Source organism: Apteryx rowi, unplaced genomic scaffold (assembly GCF_003343035.1).
Source record: "Apteryx rowi isolate R43461 unplaced genomic scaffold, aptRow1 scaffold_92, whole genome shotgun sequence".
NCBI classification, from domain to species: Eukaryota; Metazoa; Chordata; class Aves; order Apterygiformes; family Apterygidae; genus Apteryx; species Apteryx rowi.
In genome coordinates, this window is record NW_020451227.1 from 878,674 (window position 1) to 895,589 (window position 16,916).

At 42.0% G+C, this 16,916-nt stretch overlaps 1 protein-coding gene across 1 annotated transcript in view; it reads right to left on the bottom strand.

The window, feature by feature from the left end:
- Positions 1 to 1,232: 1,232 nt before the first annotated feature.
- The window catches only part of TMEFF2 (transmembrane protein with EGF like and two follistatin like domains 2), a 145,029-nt gene continuing 129,345 nt past the window's right edge, over positions 1,233 to 16,916 (bottom strand). The window contains exons 8-11 of the mRNA XM_026091746.1: positions 9,901 to 10,024; positions 7,856 to 8,014; positions 1,866 to 1,952; positions 1,233 to 1,461 (exon numbers count right to left, since the gene is read on the bottom strand). Of these exons, the coding sequence (XP_025947531.1) occupies positions 1,365 to 1,461; positions 1,866 to 1,952; positions 7,856 to 8,014; positions 9,901 to 10,024 (467 nt within the window). The 3' untranslated portion in view covers positions 1,233 to 1,364. The remainder of the gene's footprint in view (positions 1,462 to 1,865; positions 1,953 to 7,855; positions 8,015 to 9,900; positions 10,025 to 16,916) is intronic.

Below are 16,916 nucleotides of genomic sequence, written 5' to 3' on the forward strand. Positions count from 1 at the left end.
CCCCAACCCACACCTTTTGGAAGCAGATGGTTTCTGAAGGGCCAGCAGCCCAGCAACTGGAGACGCTGCCAGTCATTCAGCCGAAACCTGCACTGCTTCATCTGCCCCACTGACTGCAAAAGCACYGCGCTCCCACACACCCATCAATCAGCACAGACCAGGTGCCTGCAAGCAGCTCTTGCCAATCTTCTTTTATTACCTTTAAAAAGCCAAGAAACCCGGAACAAGACAAAAACTGAGACCATGTGAACATCATGCAATGGATTCACTTTAAAGCAGGCTTGGGGGCGGGAGTGGGGAAAAAAACAAAAAGCATGTTAGAGTAGTAATATGACTTCACCCATGTCTAAAGGCCAGGTTTGATGGCCCGTCACTGGTGGGACTGGTGGCGACTGCTGTGAGTGAGCAGGCCGATGCGGAAGGCAGGACATAGAAACACACATGGTTCACCACCATGGGCAACCCCCTTTCTCACTGTGACCCAAACGTAATTTGCTGTGTGGTGACAACAGTGACAAATAATCCTGACTTTTGTCATCAGTAGTTTCTGCTTAGGCAAAGTCCCTTTGGAAAGGAGCAGCACAATGAACAGTTGCAAGGTTTTTTTTTTTAGTTCAGTTATGTTATTTAGTGTGACCACTACTGCAGCAGTCAATTAGTGGAGTGGATGTTATCCAACATGAGTGAAGTTATCACACTCTGCCTTTCAGTGTAGCTCTGTTGTCTTCAAAATTCATAGCACAAACCAGAATAATATTATCTTCTCAAAGAATGTGTTTTGGAGACTTTCAGCTACCATGGAAATAAATAGCTTAGCATCTTGTCTATCATGTGGATGTGACAAAACACATGCCCTTATTTTCTGACGTGTAGCCAACACTGGAGTTCCATTACATTTAATGGAGTTGGGTCACCCATAAAGTTATTCATAAGGTATTTTGTGAGTGTTTTTCACCTTCTCTTTGAAAAAATAAATTATATCAGCATGTTCATGAGGTACAAATGGTGCTGGCATTTCAGCTGTTATTATGTTATTAACTTTTTTAACCTAATAATTTTCAATCAACAAAAAGAAGCAATTTTCATTCACTCCAGTGCCCAGGAATTGAAGATTCTGCAACGTGTTCGCTTACAGTTCACCTTGACAGTTACCTAATTCCCTCCCAAATTGAAACATTACCCCCTGGCACTCCCATGGCAGTTATTGAGAATTTCCATTTTCTCTTCAGTTATGATTTAATTTAGAAAGCAAAGATTTCCTAAGCTATGGGGGAGTAAAGATAGATGATATGGGAGAAGAAGGCTGATGAAATGTAGTTGACTCCGGATCTGAAATATTTTATCCCTCCTCAATGTAGGTTAAATTATTCTTCACCTTTCCCACATCCATAATTGTCGCTGATCTTGGACCAACTCAAAACCCTACTACTGAGTTCAGTAGACTCAAAATTGCCACTAGAACTGGAAAAAGAAAAAAAAAGAGATTTGTTAGTGTCCATGTACAACATCCCAAGAGTATACACAGCTATGAGATACAGCAAATTTAAGAAAGCCAATTTTTTTTTCTCATCACTGAGTATTTATTATATATAACAAATACATGAAAAAGAAAAAACTATATTGTGTGATATAAATAGTTTATTTACATTACAGAAAAACATCAAGACAATGTATACTATTTCAAATATATCCATACATAATCAAATATAGCTGTAGTACATGTTCTCATTGGTGTAGATTACCACAAATGCAAGGCAACATGTGTAGATCTTGTCTTAATCTTTTGTCTATAATACTGTATTTTGTAGTCCAAGCTCTCTGCTGTTAGTTTTGCCATTGTGGAAACATGCGCTCTTTAAATTAACCTTGTCGATGCTCTTGTTGTGTTGTCTGAACTGTAGTGCCCTGTGTTTTGTTTCTGTCTGTGGATTCTGTTGCTCCTGGGACATTTCCTAGAAAAAAGAGTTGCAAGAGTACACAGTTCTTAACATGTSTCTGCTTAATAAATGGTGCGGGGGAGTAAGGGGAGGATGGGAATGCTACAGAGGGATCTTTGTGGCACTCATCAGATTTCCTCTTCAATGAAACAAGAAGAAGACCTGGCTAATGTCAAGGATACTTTGCCTCACTGTTTATTGTCAGGAAGAAACGTATTGTAAACAAAAAAATGGCAGGAGAAATTTAAGATCATATGGTTAAACACTTCTATGACAAAAAAATGTCTTAATGGTGAGCAGTGGTGACTTTGCTGTGTTGCAACAGCCCCTGCTGCACCACATTTCCTAGCTGTAATTCAAGTCATTTTTAAATAAAAGGATTATTTTCAGCAAGTTGCAGGTGGGAGATGCAGGATGATCTCACACTCACCTGCTAGGCATCCTCGCGCTGTGAGCTATGTACCAAGTGGACCCAGGCAGGCTCGAGTAGTAAATGTTTCTATGGCCTGACCTGCCAAAGAGCTAAGCAGCTACRATCCCTATTAGTTTCCATGGAAATGGGCCGCACTTGGGTCATTAGCGAGCGTGCGGCTGCCGGCACCGCACTACGCTCCTCGGTCACATGGAGCTTCTTTCTTTCAGAAAGAAATCGCCCTGGAAAGGCAGAATCTTATCTTCCCTTGGAAGGCTGCAAAAGCAAAGCTCTTTTGCCTCAGGACAAGGCCTTACGGTGCCCCTCAACGGGGCATGTTTCAAGCTTTTACCTGAAGCTGGATCAGCTATAGGGGCTGCTCAGAAGTGTTTCCCACTAATGGAAAGATAATAGCATGTTTTTGGTTTCCTCCCATGAAAAGGCACCTTTAGTCTGAAAGCATGGAGAAGTTTAGCCTGGGGTGAAGGTTGGAGGAAGTTATAAACAACTGAAAGCCAGGGGAGTTACAGCCAAAATTGTCAGGCAAGCAGAGCTACAGCAGGGTGACCAATATCCTCTAAAAAATGTTTGCACTTCTTGCGCTTGTGGTATTAGTAGGAAAATAGCGAGCTACAGAAGGACAGCTAGCAATAAAAACAGCCCTTTCCCAGGGTCACCGAGTTCAGCTTTTGCACAGGACGAGGAACAAGCTATTCCCAATACAGCCATGTGTCTGTCCTCTTTCCTCAGCTGGCGCACAGTGAGGGTTTTGTCCTGGGCACACTTCGTGTTGTCCTCTGCATGGGCAGCAGCACAAGAAAGACTAAAATACCCTCTTAGTGCAGCATGATAGAAAGCCCTATAATATGCCAAAAACAATATAGACACAGAAAAAAAAAAATCCCTTTGTATTGTGATAACTTCTTTGTTACGCAAGGGCTTGCACCAAGCCTTGTTTACGTGGCACCCTGTGAAATCCTGCGGTTATGGGTAGTGTGGATCCTGCCCTCTCTTACTGCACTGAGAGCACACAGCACTCACCTTCAGCTCGGTGCCAAATGCTGCTCTAACAGCAAAATACAGTGAGATAAAATTTTAGTGCCCCTTTAAAATCAGAAAGGCCAAGGATTTTTTTCCTTGTTGAATGGAAATGATGCTAAAGTGTTGTGATGCCAAGTGAAAGGCTAAATAAGAGCAACAGCATAAGGATTTAGGAAGCGTTTCAAAGTGCTAAAATATGATTATGTAATTGTCCAACAAAATACGGGTCAGATTTGTCCTGACTTGTCTCACTTTCAAGCTGCTGGGACCACCCCCTCTTGGGAAATAACAGTATAGCTGAGCTCTATATTCTGCCTCGTTCCTTTCTTGGAAGCAGTGAAGGAGGCTGCTGTTGTTACTGCAGGAAAAATAAGCCTGCATCTCCAGGGCTCGCTGAGGTTACGGCAAAGCTTTCATTATGAAACTAATGCAGACTTTAGCTAGTTGGTGATTTCATGACAAACTCATTATTCACTGCACGTTCCTAAAAAGGCGATCAAACTTTCTGAGTGAGCCAAGGAACTGTTGTTAGCAAACACAGGGCTGATTCATTGAGCCACACGTCATGTGCACGCTGACAGCCCCCCAGCACAGCCTGTCCCCGAGCAGCCTCTTGTGCCCGCTGAACGAGGGAGATGAYGATTACACACTGGGACCTCGCAGCGCACCGCATGGGAGAGCACTGAGATCTCGCAAGGCTGAGAGACAGCACTGCTAAATCCTGGTGTAGCAGCAGTCAGCAAAATATGATGACCAGGGCATCAGGGGTTCCCGACAAGTCCCAAATGATATTTAAACTGCTTGTAAGAAGAGATTAGCAAAAGCACAAGCAAACCCCATGTGAGGTCCAGCCTCAACTCTACAGCTAAACTGCAGGTCCGCGCTGCAAGACTAGGAAGAGTTTGGGCACAGCAGCACACGGCCTCTCTGCTTGGACTGCATCCTCAGCAGACACTGGTCTTGGGCTGTGCACACAGAGAAGAAACATTGAAAAAAAAAAAAAAAAAAGAAAACGAAAAGAAAGGGCTTACATATCCATGTCAGGCACACCAAGCACTGATCAGAGCAGTTAGGGGTCAGTTATAGCCTGTGTGCCTAGCAATCGGGGTCTTCATCACGTCCCTAGCTAGGAGGGAGGCAGCATGAGGCTTCGGGAAGGTGAGCACAGCCCTGCTCTTCCCCAGGGCCAAGCCCTGAGCCTGGCAAACTGAGCAAAGCAGGGCTGGGGAAACAGAGGCCTGGGGGCAAGGGGGCGCTCAGCTGTGAAGCCAGAGCTTATGTGTACCGGGGCAAAATTGGATGGATTTAGTAAGATGCATGGAGATGCTTGGTGAAGAAGGATGAACAGGATGGTCAGTGGTCCCCAGGGATGCAGCCAGGCTATTTTCCAGAACGACAGATACAGATGTTCCCGCTGGAAGCAAGGAAATGTGTATCATCTGACAGGCACATTCCCAAAACTGACATTGAGAGTAGCTGTATGTTCACTTATTCCAAGCTCTACAGAAGTTCATTTAAATGTAGAGATTACACCAATTAAGATTATGAAAAAGTATCTGCTAACCAAAAATACCCTTTTTTTGATGCCCTAATACACTATGCTACCAACTGATGGAATCAAARATATACAAAGGAAAGGTCCCAGGGCCAAGGCTCCTCAAGTACTTACACGACGACTGCTTAAATGCAATGCTACAGGATTAACAAACATCTATGTTGGGTCTGAAGTGCGTCTGGGCTTCTTAAGAGGGCTGTTGGGATTTAACCAGCTTTTCAGATTTAGTCATCTGCTAAAATTGAGTGACAGCTTTTCCTTGGTCCTTAACTCTTTAATCAAAAGTTCTTTGTAATGCTCTGTGTGGGGGACGGATTCATTTATGAACACAGCAGTTACATCAGTTTAAACTAGGTCCTGGAGCACAGGCTGCCTGCCCTCCATCAATTGAAGCTGGCTCCCTAGCTTGAGTTACATACAACGATGTGATTCACAGCAGGTAAAAACACATTATGCATTCAATTTTTATCATGTTATTTTTTCACATAAATAAGCTGCTGTGACTAAATATAATGGAAGCACTAAAAGTGCAAAGTCATAAAGAAAACTGCTGAGAGTCATTATTACACTAGGCCATACCTTTATTATTTACCATCCTCCTTCACCTATATCATTGCTTCTCTTTTGCCTTATCTCTAAGCTAAAAGTCCCCTGGTGCAGGGAGTGTGCCTCACCACGCGTGTGCCTCACAGTGCTCTAACTCCTTCCCTCCCTACCGCTGTGGCTCTGGTTCCCTGCTCCTCCACCCCAGGGCTTATTCTCATTGCTTCCCTTCTGCTGGCACCAGTGATCTGTAGCAAGGTGGTCAAGCTCATTAAGGAACCGAGCCAGGCAAAAACAAGTCATCCGTTTTCTTGGTTGAGTTTTCAGCTGAATCTGTCCTCTGATCGGGTTCATTGTGTGGCTACACAAATGTTACTGCTGGCCTAAAGCATCGGCAGGAACAAGTGACCAGGAGCCAAGGGAAAGGGCAAGGGCAGGCTGCCCCTTTCAGTGAATTTGTTCAGATTAACGTGTCTGCAGAACAACGGCCCTGAAAGTGCTCAGCAGCTGCTGCTAAGATCTTTTGAGCTGTGCAGGACACCATGTATATTTGCACTATTACAGGTATGATTTTAATAGCAAGAACAGTATGATAACTAAATGATTTACAATGGTATCCCTGTGTGGCTCAAATGCAGGGTTTGGACACAGTGCACAAAATTCATCTCATAAATCAATTAAGTGAAGCTGCACTGAAATCAGCAGCAAAGAATCTGGCTGCATCGGCCTCTGACTGAGTCAAGTTTCCCTTCTTTCTGCTACAAATCTTATGGGGGGGGTTGGTATATTCAAGAGTTCAAGGCACAGAGTTCCAACCAGCAGAGTCAGGTTCTCCAAAGCAGAAGACTTCAAAATACTCAATTACTTATGCATAAGCCCTCTCTTGTCACATGGATTTCTCTTAGGCCACTTATGTGTATACTTTTGCAAATGTATCTGTAACCATCACACGAGGATGGTGGATGTTCTGCAGTAATTATGTGCACTACAGAAAAAAGTCAAAAATCATAAATTAACTTGGTTACAAAGTGTGAGGGAAAAGGTAACATCTATGTAAGAAAACAGTGTGATGGGTAATTTACATTAGCATACCAGAGATCTTAAAGTATATCTGTTGAGCAAGAAGGATTCATTCAGGGGCTACTGTCTTCATTCTTCAATATAAAGTACTTTGCTTCACTGCATGAAGCTGACAAACTAGAGTCACTTGGAGAAATGATATGGAGGTTTTCTTTTTCCCCCATTATCAGTTACTATACTATTTCATTTTTCTTAATGCACGTTATGTTTTTGGTCATTTGAATTATTTCTGTGAATACCACCACAAGGTAATTTAATGCCTCTTTTGGCATCTACTATTCAGGCCAGACTTGTTCAGTTGGCCAGAAAGCAACTAAGTTTCATCATATGATTTTGCTTTTTGTGTTTAGGCCAGAGAAGGATTTATGATTTTTTTTCTCTTTTCCAGGAGCGAATGCTACACTTGTTCTCCAGCCAGATAGTGCAATGTAGGCACTGAAATATCCTAGAGATTTTATTTTCTACAGAGGTACAATACCTGGTTTTTATTTTCTCGAGTTTTTAAAAGAAATTTATTTCTAAAAGAACGATTTATCAGTGCAGCTGGCTGAGTGAGTTTAGCCCTGTGATTTCTGAGAGAAGCCTGAAGAAGCTGGAATTCAGAACTCGCCCTGAACCCTTCCAGAGATAAAAAAGCAGTTTAGTGGGGGAGTAGAGTGGCACTTGTAGGAGGGGAAGGACTGCATTTATCCCTCTCATTTTCAACTACCTTGGGGATGTCATTTCCATTCTAATAAATCTTTCCTACTCATTAAAAAAAAAAAAAATACATGGCTATGTGTGCCATCATCTAGTGAAGAACTTACTTAAACATGTAGGGTACCTTTGAACATGTATACAAGCCTAATGAAATCATTTAATCAATGGGATTGCAAACAGGCTTAAAAGTTTGTAGGCTTTGCCTGATTAGGACTATGGGACTAGGCCCTTGAGGAAACCAGATGAAGATATGATTAGTTTTATTAAGTAAGTGTTGATCCAGCTGCTGTATTTATATTCCCCTTATTTATATGAACAATATTTGTCCAAGCATCTGAATACAGAATAGGAAACTTCATTTGCTGTAGGTATTGTTGCCACCTAAGTTTGATTAAGCTGTAAGTGAAAATACAGTTATAATAATCAAGCAGCACTGGCTAGTGGGACCAGACAACACTTTCTCTTTTTTGTGAATTAAACAGTATTTGTTATCAGCAGTGTCACTGCAGAAATCTGTGTAATCAATTCATAAAGCAAGAAAAACAAGAGCCCTTTCTTTTTCTATTGCAAAATAACAGAGATACTGACCTTGTAATACAGAGGACTACAACACAGATGATAGCAATCTGGATAGTTCCAATCACAGCTGCTATTAAGACATACTGAAATCGTACCGGACCTGGAACCACATATAAAACGCTGTAGTCCTTTTTTTCACAGTGTTGTCCAGTATAGCCAGCATCACATCTGAAATGAAAAACATTTGTTCCAGTTACTTTATAACTACTGTTTTTGAAGAACAGTGAAACAAATTATATCTGGAGAATTAGTGGCCTAAGTCTGTGCTTATGCGCTTTTTTGCAGGATACCCCCCAGACAAGCGCTAGCAAGAGCACCCATGCCTGGAGACCTCTTGGGCTCAGCACACAGAACGGGGCAGGTCTGAGCCTGGCCTGGTGCTACCCCAGTCCGTTCCTCTGCACAGGGAAACGTGAGCAAGAACTACGCTAGCTGCCAGTAATACATCTCTTGAGCAGCATGGGATCACCTGGATTCAGAGAAATCCCTTTTCTTCCCAGAAGGCTAGGCAGGGGCCACCGCTGGTGGCTTTACCCCAGTGCAGCAGAGACTCCAAGGGCCTTGCCTCTGCCGTTATGGTCCTCTGTACCAGAGCAATGTCACATAGCCCAAGGCTGTGGAAAAGCAGCTAGAGCAAAATGTATTATTTCAAAAGTGGGCAACAGGGTCGTGGCAACGACACTGAGATACTCCCTGGAGATGCTCGGAGGACTAGACCTGTACTGTGATAAGACTCATCCAGCATCAAGTTGAACTACTTGTATGTTGGATAAAAATCCATTTAGCATTCTGTATAACATATTTTAGATTTCTCCCTTTCTTTGGGGAGGCGGGGGAGGGTGAAAAGCTGTCTAGTTGTAGTTCCTTATGCAGATTACCTCCAAGGAGGTGATAAGCAATCATCCAAATTCCATATGTAATGTGATTAGGTGTTCCTGCAAGTAGATACATCATTTACATTTTGTCTGGTTGCTATAAAAAAACCCTCTGTTGATCCTGCATCCCTCCATCACAGTGCTGCCTGCTGCACTGCTCACTGCTTCCCATTCCTGAGGTCCAACATCTCCCCTTTGTGATTTCCACTCCCAGGGAACGGAGAGCAGTTTCCCCATGTTAGCTGTTGCCTTGTTTCTGCTAAAAAGGCCAAGCAGTAAGAAGCTAAAATCAAGGCCTTTCAGGTCAATAGCAGTAGCAACCGTAAGAGACTTAGCCAGATTGTCTGGACCTTCTCCCAGGAGTGTTGGTGGCATCACAGCCTTTGAGCTTCCATCCTTCTCCTCCATTTTATTCCTACACCTGTTTGCTGTAAGAGCAGTTTGAGGAAAGGACATTGTCCAGCTGAATGAAAAACCTAACATGCAGCAGGTAGAAAGAGCAGAATGGGCCCTGGCTATTTCTGGAAGCTAGGAGAAGTGTGTTTGAGGCTCTGTCCTTCGTACCAGGCCCTGGGGGAATAGTCTGGCCCTTATCTCTGCTTTCCCAGTCCAGTGTCTTAGGAAAATGCCGCTTCATGCATAATAATCCTTTTCTTTGCCACTGGGCCAGTGACAGGACTTCAGAAGTAATATCCTAACCTCTGCAGTGAGGCATTCACTGCTGAAACACACACTTTCACCGTTATTCCTTCTCCCTGCCCTAATCTCCTCTGAAGTCCCACTGGGCACAGCCGGGGAGGAAGCGGCTTTCACCAGCTCTTTGCCCTACAAGCGTCACTCATTTCATGGTGGGGGAAATATCGCTAGGTGGCACCTCACTGCTTCAGGCTGAGGAGGCTACCTATTTGTTGTCTTTGCACTTTGTGAGGTGTTTTCAGAAATATTTAAATATAACTGCAGGTTACTGAGTGTTTTTATAATCAGTTAACATTGTGCATAATTCAATACAGTTTTGCCACATAAAATGGGGACTTTGTTGAATAATTTAAGTCTAATGGGTTTTACAGCACAAAGGGCCATGGTTACCATTATTTTCCATAGTACATCTAGATTAAGCATTTTTTGTAAGTCATCATTTTCATGGGTTTAGCTTTCCCTCCTTGGCAGRAAAAGGGTTACCTGCAAGACGGTTCCAGCATATTAGTCGAGTGCTCACACTTCCCATGCATGCAGAAGCCATTGTAGTGTTCTGGACAAGGGATGTAGATCCCTCTCGCACTCTCCTCCAGTTTATTTGCATTCTCTGTGAAGACAGGTGAAAAGAACATTAACCTGACAAAGCAGTATAAGGGGAAGAGACAGAAAGAACTCAATTTTTAAAAGAGAGGAAAATCAAAGGAGCAAAATGTGAAAGATCTAATGTATGTGAAGAAAGAGTAAGATTTTGCACCTTAAAACAGGTGCTCAGGCAAGAATAAAATAATCCAGTGTAGATGCAAAGCTTTGTAAGGTTTTCTGTCATTCTTTTGCATATCTAATTCCTGTCAAGTTATTGCAAATGAGGCACCAGAAAAAACTAATTTGACTATTCAAAAACTGATTACAGAATAGCACATGAAAAATGCCTAATCATTTCCGTTATCCTATACAGACTGGCTCTTCATACTCAGGCGAGGCAAGGAAGACTCTGAACATTTGCATGTAATATACCATTACAATACATTCACTGATTCAATACAATATGTTCACAAAGATAATTTTGTGGCTAAACTAGAGGAGCAGGAGTCAGGAGCTGCAGTTCGTTCACAGTGCTGCACACTTCCTCCGTGCCTTGGGGCACACCTGCGTCCCCGAGCGTTGGCCCCATCCCGTGGCAGGGGCTGACGGAAACTTCCTGGGAACTTTTAAGCCACCTTGATGGTGTAGGCCTATTTCTGTGGCTGTTAAATAGTCACCGAGATTGTAAATCCTGGAAAATATTTCCCTCCACGTAGCCAGGAAAATGGAGGCTTCATTTTATTTTGAAACAGGGATGTGTTTAGCATTTACAGATTGGGCTGAAATGCATAGCGCTATTGGCAGTAAACGCACGTGAATCCTGTGGGACACCAAGCTGTTAGTCACCCTTGGTAAATCCATTCAGAGCCCTCGACCTGGGTTAGGGATTTTGGAACTCACGTCTCCTCAGTTTTTTTCCCCATGCTTATAATTCTGTTTACCATGCAGACTGTCAGCCTGCCYGGTATCAGAGGTGGGGAGCGGCGAGAGGCGCCACACGCCGTCTCGCCCGCTCAGGGGAAGGCCAGAGCCCAGCACGACCTGTGTGCAAGGAGCTGGTTTTGAGCTAGCGTCCTCAGGAGACGTGGGAGGCAGACAAGTCATGCCAGAGGGCCGGAAGAAAACTGCTGTCCTGTCTCAGCCACACAGGTTTGTTGAAAGATGGGAAAGCCTCAGTCAGGCAACCAAAGTGATGGGAGAACCTGACATCTCGGAGCTGCTGAGTCAAGGAAATGCAGGCTGTTCTTAAGTAAGGCTCATTTCTGAGTCATCTTTCTTTGAAAACAAGGTGAGTGTCAAAGTTGTTCTAACATCCCATTTCAGAATGAAACAGTCATTTGTTTGGGTTTGAAATGTAAGTTAGCATGTATTCCTCTCTTATTTGAGAGAAGTCATAATCTAAATAAAATGTTTCATAATTACTAAAACCAAACTCTTCGATTTAACCAATATTTATGACACTAAAAACAGTAAAAAAATTCACTTGGTACACTTTTTTTTTTTTTTGAATTTCTCACCAGTTGGAACAGAACTTTCTTTTTTTTTTAATCCTGAGGATTTTTTTTCAGGCCAAAGGTATAAAACCCCATGGCTCTGGTTGAGTCATGCTCATCTGTGACCATGTTCCTTTCGGAGACCTCTTAAGACACGTTCTGACTGGTTCTGTTGACTTTTCTGAATATCACAGTGTGAAGCCTTCTCTGTTCCAGTCTGATATGTACCAGTATTATCTAGCTATGATTAATTAAAAAAAAAAGTTTCATGATAGATATTTGAGGAAAGAGTGTGCACAGAAGTAAGATGAAGGATTTGCATCTTCCAGATGAAGTCCCTGAATTTTATAAAACAATTGCAATTTATGTTCTGTCTCTAAGGCAGTTTTGCCAGCAGTAGGCATGCTTAGGTATTATCCTACCATTGGGAAAAGCGCGTGTGGCAGAGCCAAGATTCAGATTCTCATAATGAAATTCTTTCCTGTCACCACTGTCCACGGAGAGTTCTACGGGTCTCAAAAAACTTACACTAATAAAGTTGTTTCCGTTGTCCTTATGTTAAAATAGATAGGGACAAGCTCCCAGAAAACAAGAATGAGAGGACAGTCTGTACCTCTTGAGATCACAAACTTCTCTTTCATCTTTAGGACTTTCAGGACATTTCAGGATGATGTACTAAATTCTCTTCTTTGAGACGGATGAAGAAAATAGGGATGAAGAGATGGAAGGAAGTATTACTGGACTTATTTTGTGGACCTAGATCTGTTTTCTCTTAAGCTCAGGAAAAAATTTGCAGCAGCCATGAAACCATGGCCTACAAAGTCATAAACTGAATAATGCTCCACGTGCACATGAATAGCACTTGCTTTGCTAAGATATTTCAGTCTTTTTTTATTATACAGAGGAAATTTTATTTCTGTGCTTCCATTAGATACCCCAGTCTGTAGATACACGGAGAGGTACAAACTGACACTGAACGAAGCCGCGTTAGCCTACTTGACAACTTGCCACAGTCAGGTTTCYGTGAGGCTACTTCTACCTTAGTGACTGTTCCACTGAACACATCTCTCTCCTGGTTCTCGGCTTGTGCCACCGCTGGGACAGCTGTGTGAGGTAGCCAGGACGGCTGCTGGTGACACTGCGGCGTAGAAGTGGGCATCGCGGTGCAGTGATGATTCCTGCGCTTGGGGCTGGTGGCTGCCTCTTGGAAGACAGAGACAGGAGGGGCTGACAGGAGATGTTACCAACTCCCCAGAGAATGTCTCTAGGAATACCTGCTGCTGGGAAGGGGTGGGAGCAGATGGTCCGTTTGGTCTGGCGCTAAACATTGCTGGCTACCTTTTCGCCTGAGGGTGAGGCACTGGCTACCGGCATGTGATATAGAGGGTTAACATCCAGCCAGGACTCTACATATGTTCCCTTTTTGCACCTGGAAAACTTACTGGAACAGGAAAAAGAGGATATACAACATATGCCAGTGATCAATGGACTTGCCCAGTGCACACAGGTAAATCTTGATGTGCTCAGGACTTTTTGGACTGCATACACATGCAGCAATCATGCTGTGTATCCTGCCCGATGGTTTCTGGATGTGTTGGACCTCTATGTTCTGCATTAATAATATTTCTGTCCTGAAAACTGCAGAAAGAAATATGGGGTCCTTATAAATATGCATTTTTTCTACCGTGGAAAAAATCATGCAGTTTCCTTCAAATCTTCCTTTACGGGGTGGGAGTTTGCTCCCTTTCAGAAGAATAAGGAAGTACTGTGTGCACATGCATTTGTGTGTGTTGTCTTCGACCTTCCACGTATTGGGGCCTTCTGAGGTAGCAGGACTATCTCTGCAATGCCTGTGTGCCATCACCAACTAACATCAGAATCCCTCCTCTCTCGGGTTAGTCCGCAGCATTACTAAAAGAGTAAGATAACACTTGGTTTCTTTTTTTTAAAAGGCAGACTGCAAAATGGTGAGAGAAGTTATCATCATTAAAGCAGACTAACCAGCTAGGCCTTGACAGGAGTACCAGCACCTCTCCCATAGCTCTCCACTGTGTCTAGGCAGCAGGCCTGGAACAGAAGCAATGACTTTTCTTCCTTCTGCAATCATGTGGGTAGAAACTGTGTTTTCCCGCACCAAGGAGAGAGTCTCTAGCATACTGTTAAGTAAATCTAGGATCCTGAAGAACTTGTAATTACACCTGGAAGTGTAATGTTATGATGGAAAATATTTCACTGAATCAAAAATGAAATGGCCCAAGATCTACTAACTCTTCACAGAATTTACTAGCACTTCATGTAAGAACACTTACAATCTGGCAAGGAGGAAACCATGACATTTAGACATGAATTGTCTGCTGCCCCTCATTTTGACCGACGACTCCTCTAAACCAGTTGGGAATTGAGCATAAACGCAAAGAGGTAGAAAACTTTTTTGCTTGATCTGCCATTTTGGTTGTTCAAAAGACAGAACGCAGTAAAAGCATACTTTAGTTCAGACTAAATTCTGGCACATTTTGAATTCACCCCAAGTACCTCCCCTACCTCGAAACAGGTTATTTCTTTCACTAACCAAACAACTCTGCAGACTGAAAATAGAGACCCAAACACCAAGATAAGCTTTAAAAGTTCTCTCATGATGAACTGACTGCTTCCATTTCTGAAAGAAATACCACTGAACATTTTTCAGTAATATGGTCATCCATGAGACAGTAACTAACTGTCACAAATGCCTCACAGAGTTTACATCATTGAATAATAACTATGAAACAAGACCCATAAATCAAAGCCATTTTCTATAAAGAGAAGAAATGGAGAAAACCATGTTTAAATTATGAATGAAATAAAAAGACCTTTACAAAGTTCAAGAAATTAAAACTGAGCACTAGGCACGAACTGAAATAAATCAAGATTTCCCTCGTTACTATAATTTTGGATTACTCATAAATTCAATATTGGAGGTGATCCTCACTAATCAGATTATGGTATCGCTAAACTAAGGACCCCCTCTGTGAAGCCAATCTTATGCCTAAAAAGAGGAAAGCTTAAATATAGTTACCCATTTTCTTCCAAGCACAGTAGATCAGTATTCACAGAGAAACTATATAAACTAAATTCAAAGCTAGTCAAGTTTCAGTAATGTTAAATTTAGTAGCTCCTCTTCAAATATTAGACTTATTGCATTGTTACTGATGACTATGTGTGAAAGCTTTATTTTCACCAAAAAGACAAATCCGTACCTTTTTCTGATGGCTAAAAGTTGACACAGAGATAAAACAGAAACTCTAAAGCCTAAAGACAAAAACTGGACTGACAGGGTCAGTCTTTCCTATCTCTGAACAAATGTAAATCCTGACACATTTCTCAATGTGCTTTCCCTTTTTATTTTAAAAAGACACCCTCCAGATCAACCTTATTCAGAAACTTTTTTCTTGAAGCATTTTTCTGCTAGAGAATGTCAGTTTGATGAAGCCATCATTTTTTGCATTTTTGCAACTTTTTTTGCATTTCTTTATCCTAACATGACATTTCATATTGTACATATCTTTTGTTACTGCCAGAACATGACATGATAGTCTATAATGTAAGATATACTAGTCAAAACAGATCATTTTGAAATGCAGTGAGGCCAGATTCTACTTTGTGTAGACTGAAGCAGCTTATCTTCTTGTGCACCGGAGCAGTCTCCTAGTTGAAGACTTGCTCTCCAGCCTCTCTGTTGTGGCTCCTGAGACAACCAGCCCTATCACTGGGCTACATAAATTGGGTGCTGAGAGTTAGCTAGCGTGACCAATATCCCACTCCTCTTTGACTCTTTAAATGAGAAAATCAGGATGTTGGTTTCTTTTGCTCTCAGAAGAAATGATATTGGGGTGCCTTGCACCAGTAGAGGATTCAGTACTACCAGTTCTGAGTGAGAGAAGGCCTGTTTTGCCACTGGGAGTTAGATGCTTGAATCCTGGAGAGGGGTGAGGTTGTAAGGCCTCCTCTTTTTATTCTCCATGCATTTTAGGGAAGTCAACATGTTTCTGTCTGGCTCTGGAGTCCATGACTGGGAATGAGTCAATGCTGTAATAATAGATTGCTGATTTCAGTGATCTTGCTTTTAATGATGGATTATCTTCTGAAGCGTTAAATAAATTAAATTATATAAATCTATCTTGTCTAAATTCCTTAACATATATGGCTGTCCCTGTCCTCCGTTAAAAAAGTGAAAGAATTATTTAAAATGTATTTTGCATTCTTTTTACTTTAATTTCTAGTTTAGCTATATGTCTTTGCTTCAAAGATTTTTGAAACTGAATGCATATCATTAGGATTCCCATGCAAATTTTTCAGTGAAGGCTGAAGTTCAAAAGAATAAACAGTCTGTCCAGCCACAGGACCTGACTTTGTAAGTGATGAACACAATGCAGCCAAATGCTTCCCTCTGCAGCCCTAATAGGTCTCCAACTCCCATCTGAAGTAGCTTGGAGCTTCTGTTACACAACTGAAAATTTTGAGTAGCTCCACTGACAAATGAATAAAGCCATTAGTGCCCTTGATGAGGATTATATGAAGTATTGCCTGGAGTACCCAGAAAATTTCTTCCAGACATAAGTTCCTGTAATTTATTTTGGATGAAATAGATAAAAATCTAGACAAAAATAGGATTCGTACATCCAAGAATTGACTGCCAGGCTCTTCACAATCAATCCTGCAGTGTTAATAATTCTGTTGTTCTTAAGTTTGAATCAGTGAAACTTTCTAGGTGATTCAGGCAAGCAAAGCAGGAGGCCACAGCCTGTAAATTTTCATGTTAGCATTTTTACTGATCTACAGGATATAATGCTGGCGCTTATAAAATTAATAACTGATAGGCTATTAACTGATAGGCTTAATAACTGATAGGCTTATGAAAATAATAACTGATAACAAAACGCTTCCGCTCTGCATGATAGAGACTTGGTGAGGCAACTCTTAGTTGAAATTATGCAAGCATACAATGTAGTGCTTCAGTGAGGTGAAAATATATATCATATACACACATCTGTTGGTAGGCCAAAAGGGTGTGTAAGAAAGTCAGCCATCTGTTATTTCACTCGAGCATTTATTCTAAAGGAAGCAAAGAAAAGTCTATCTATCTGATTTGGAGCAGCACCTAAATAAAGAGAAATAGCTCCCAGAAAGATGAGAATATTTCAGGGCACCTGTTTGTGAGAGAGCTCCAGGACAATCCTTCAGTTCATAGCACTGCATTACTAGGAACACATCAAGGATGGGAGGAATTTTGGAGGAGAGCAATGAGACTACTATAAGGCAAGAGGGAAGTTTAAATTATGAAGTTTATGAAGTTTAAGTGTTAAAATAAAGGTCCAGAGAGTACCAGCCTGAGGAAAAAAGGTATGGGATGCCATACGTTTTGTGAAAGAGCTACAGTGATTAATT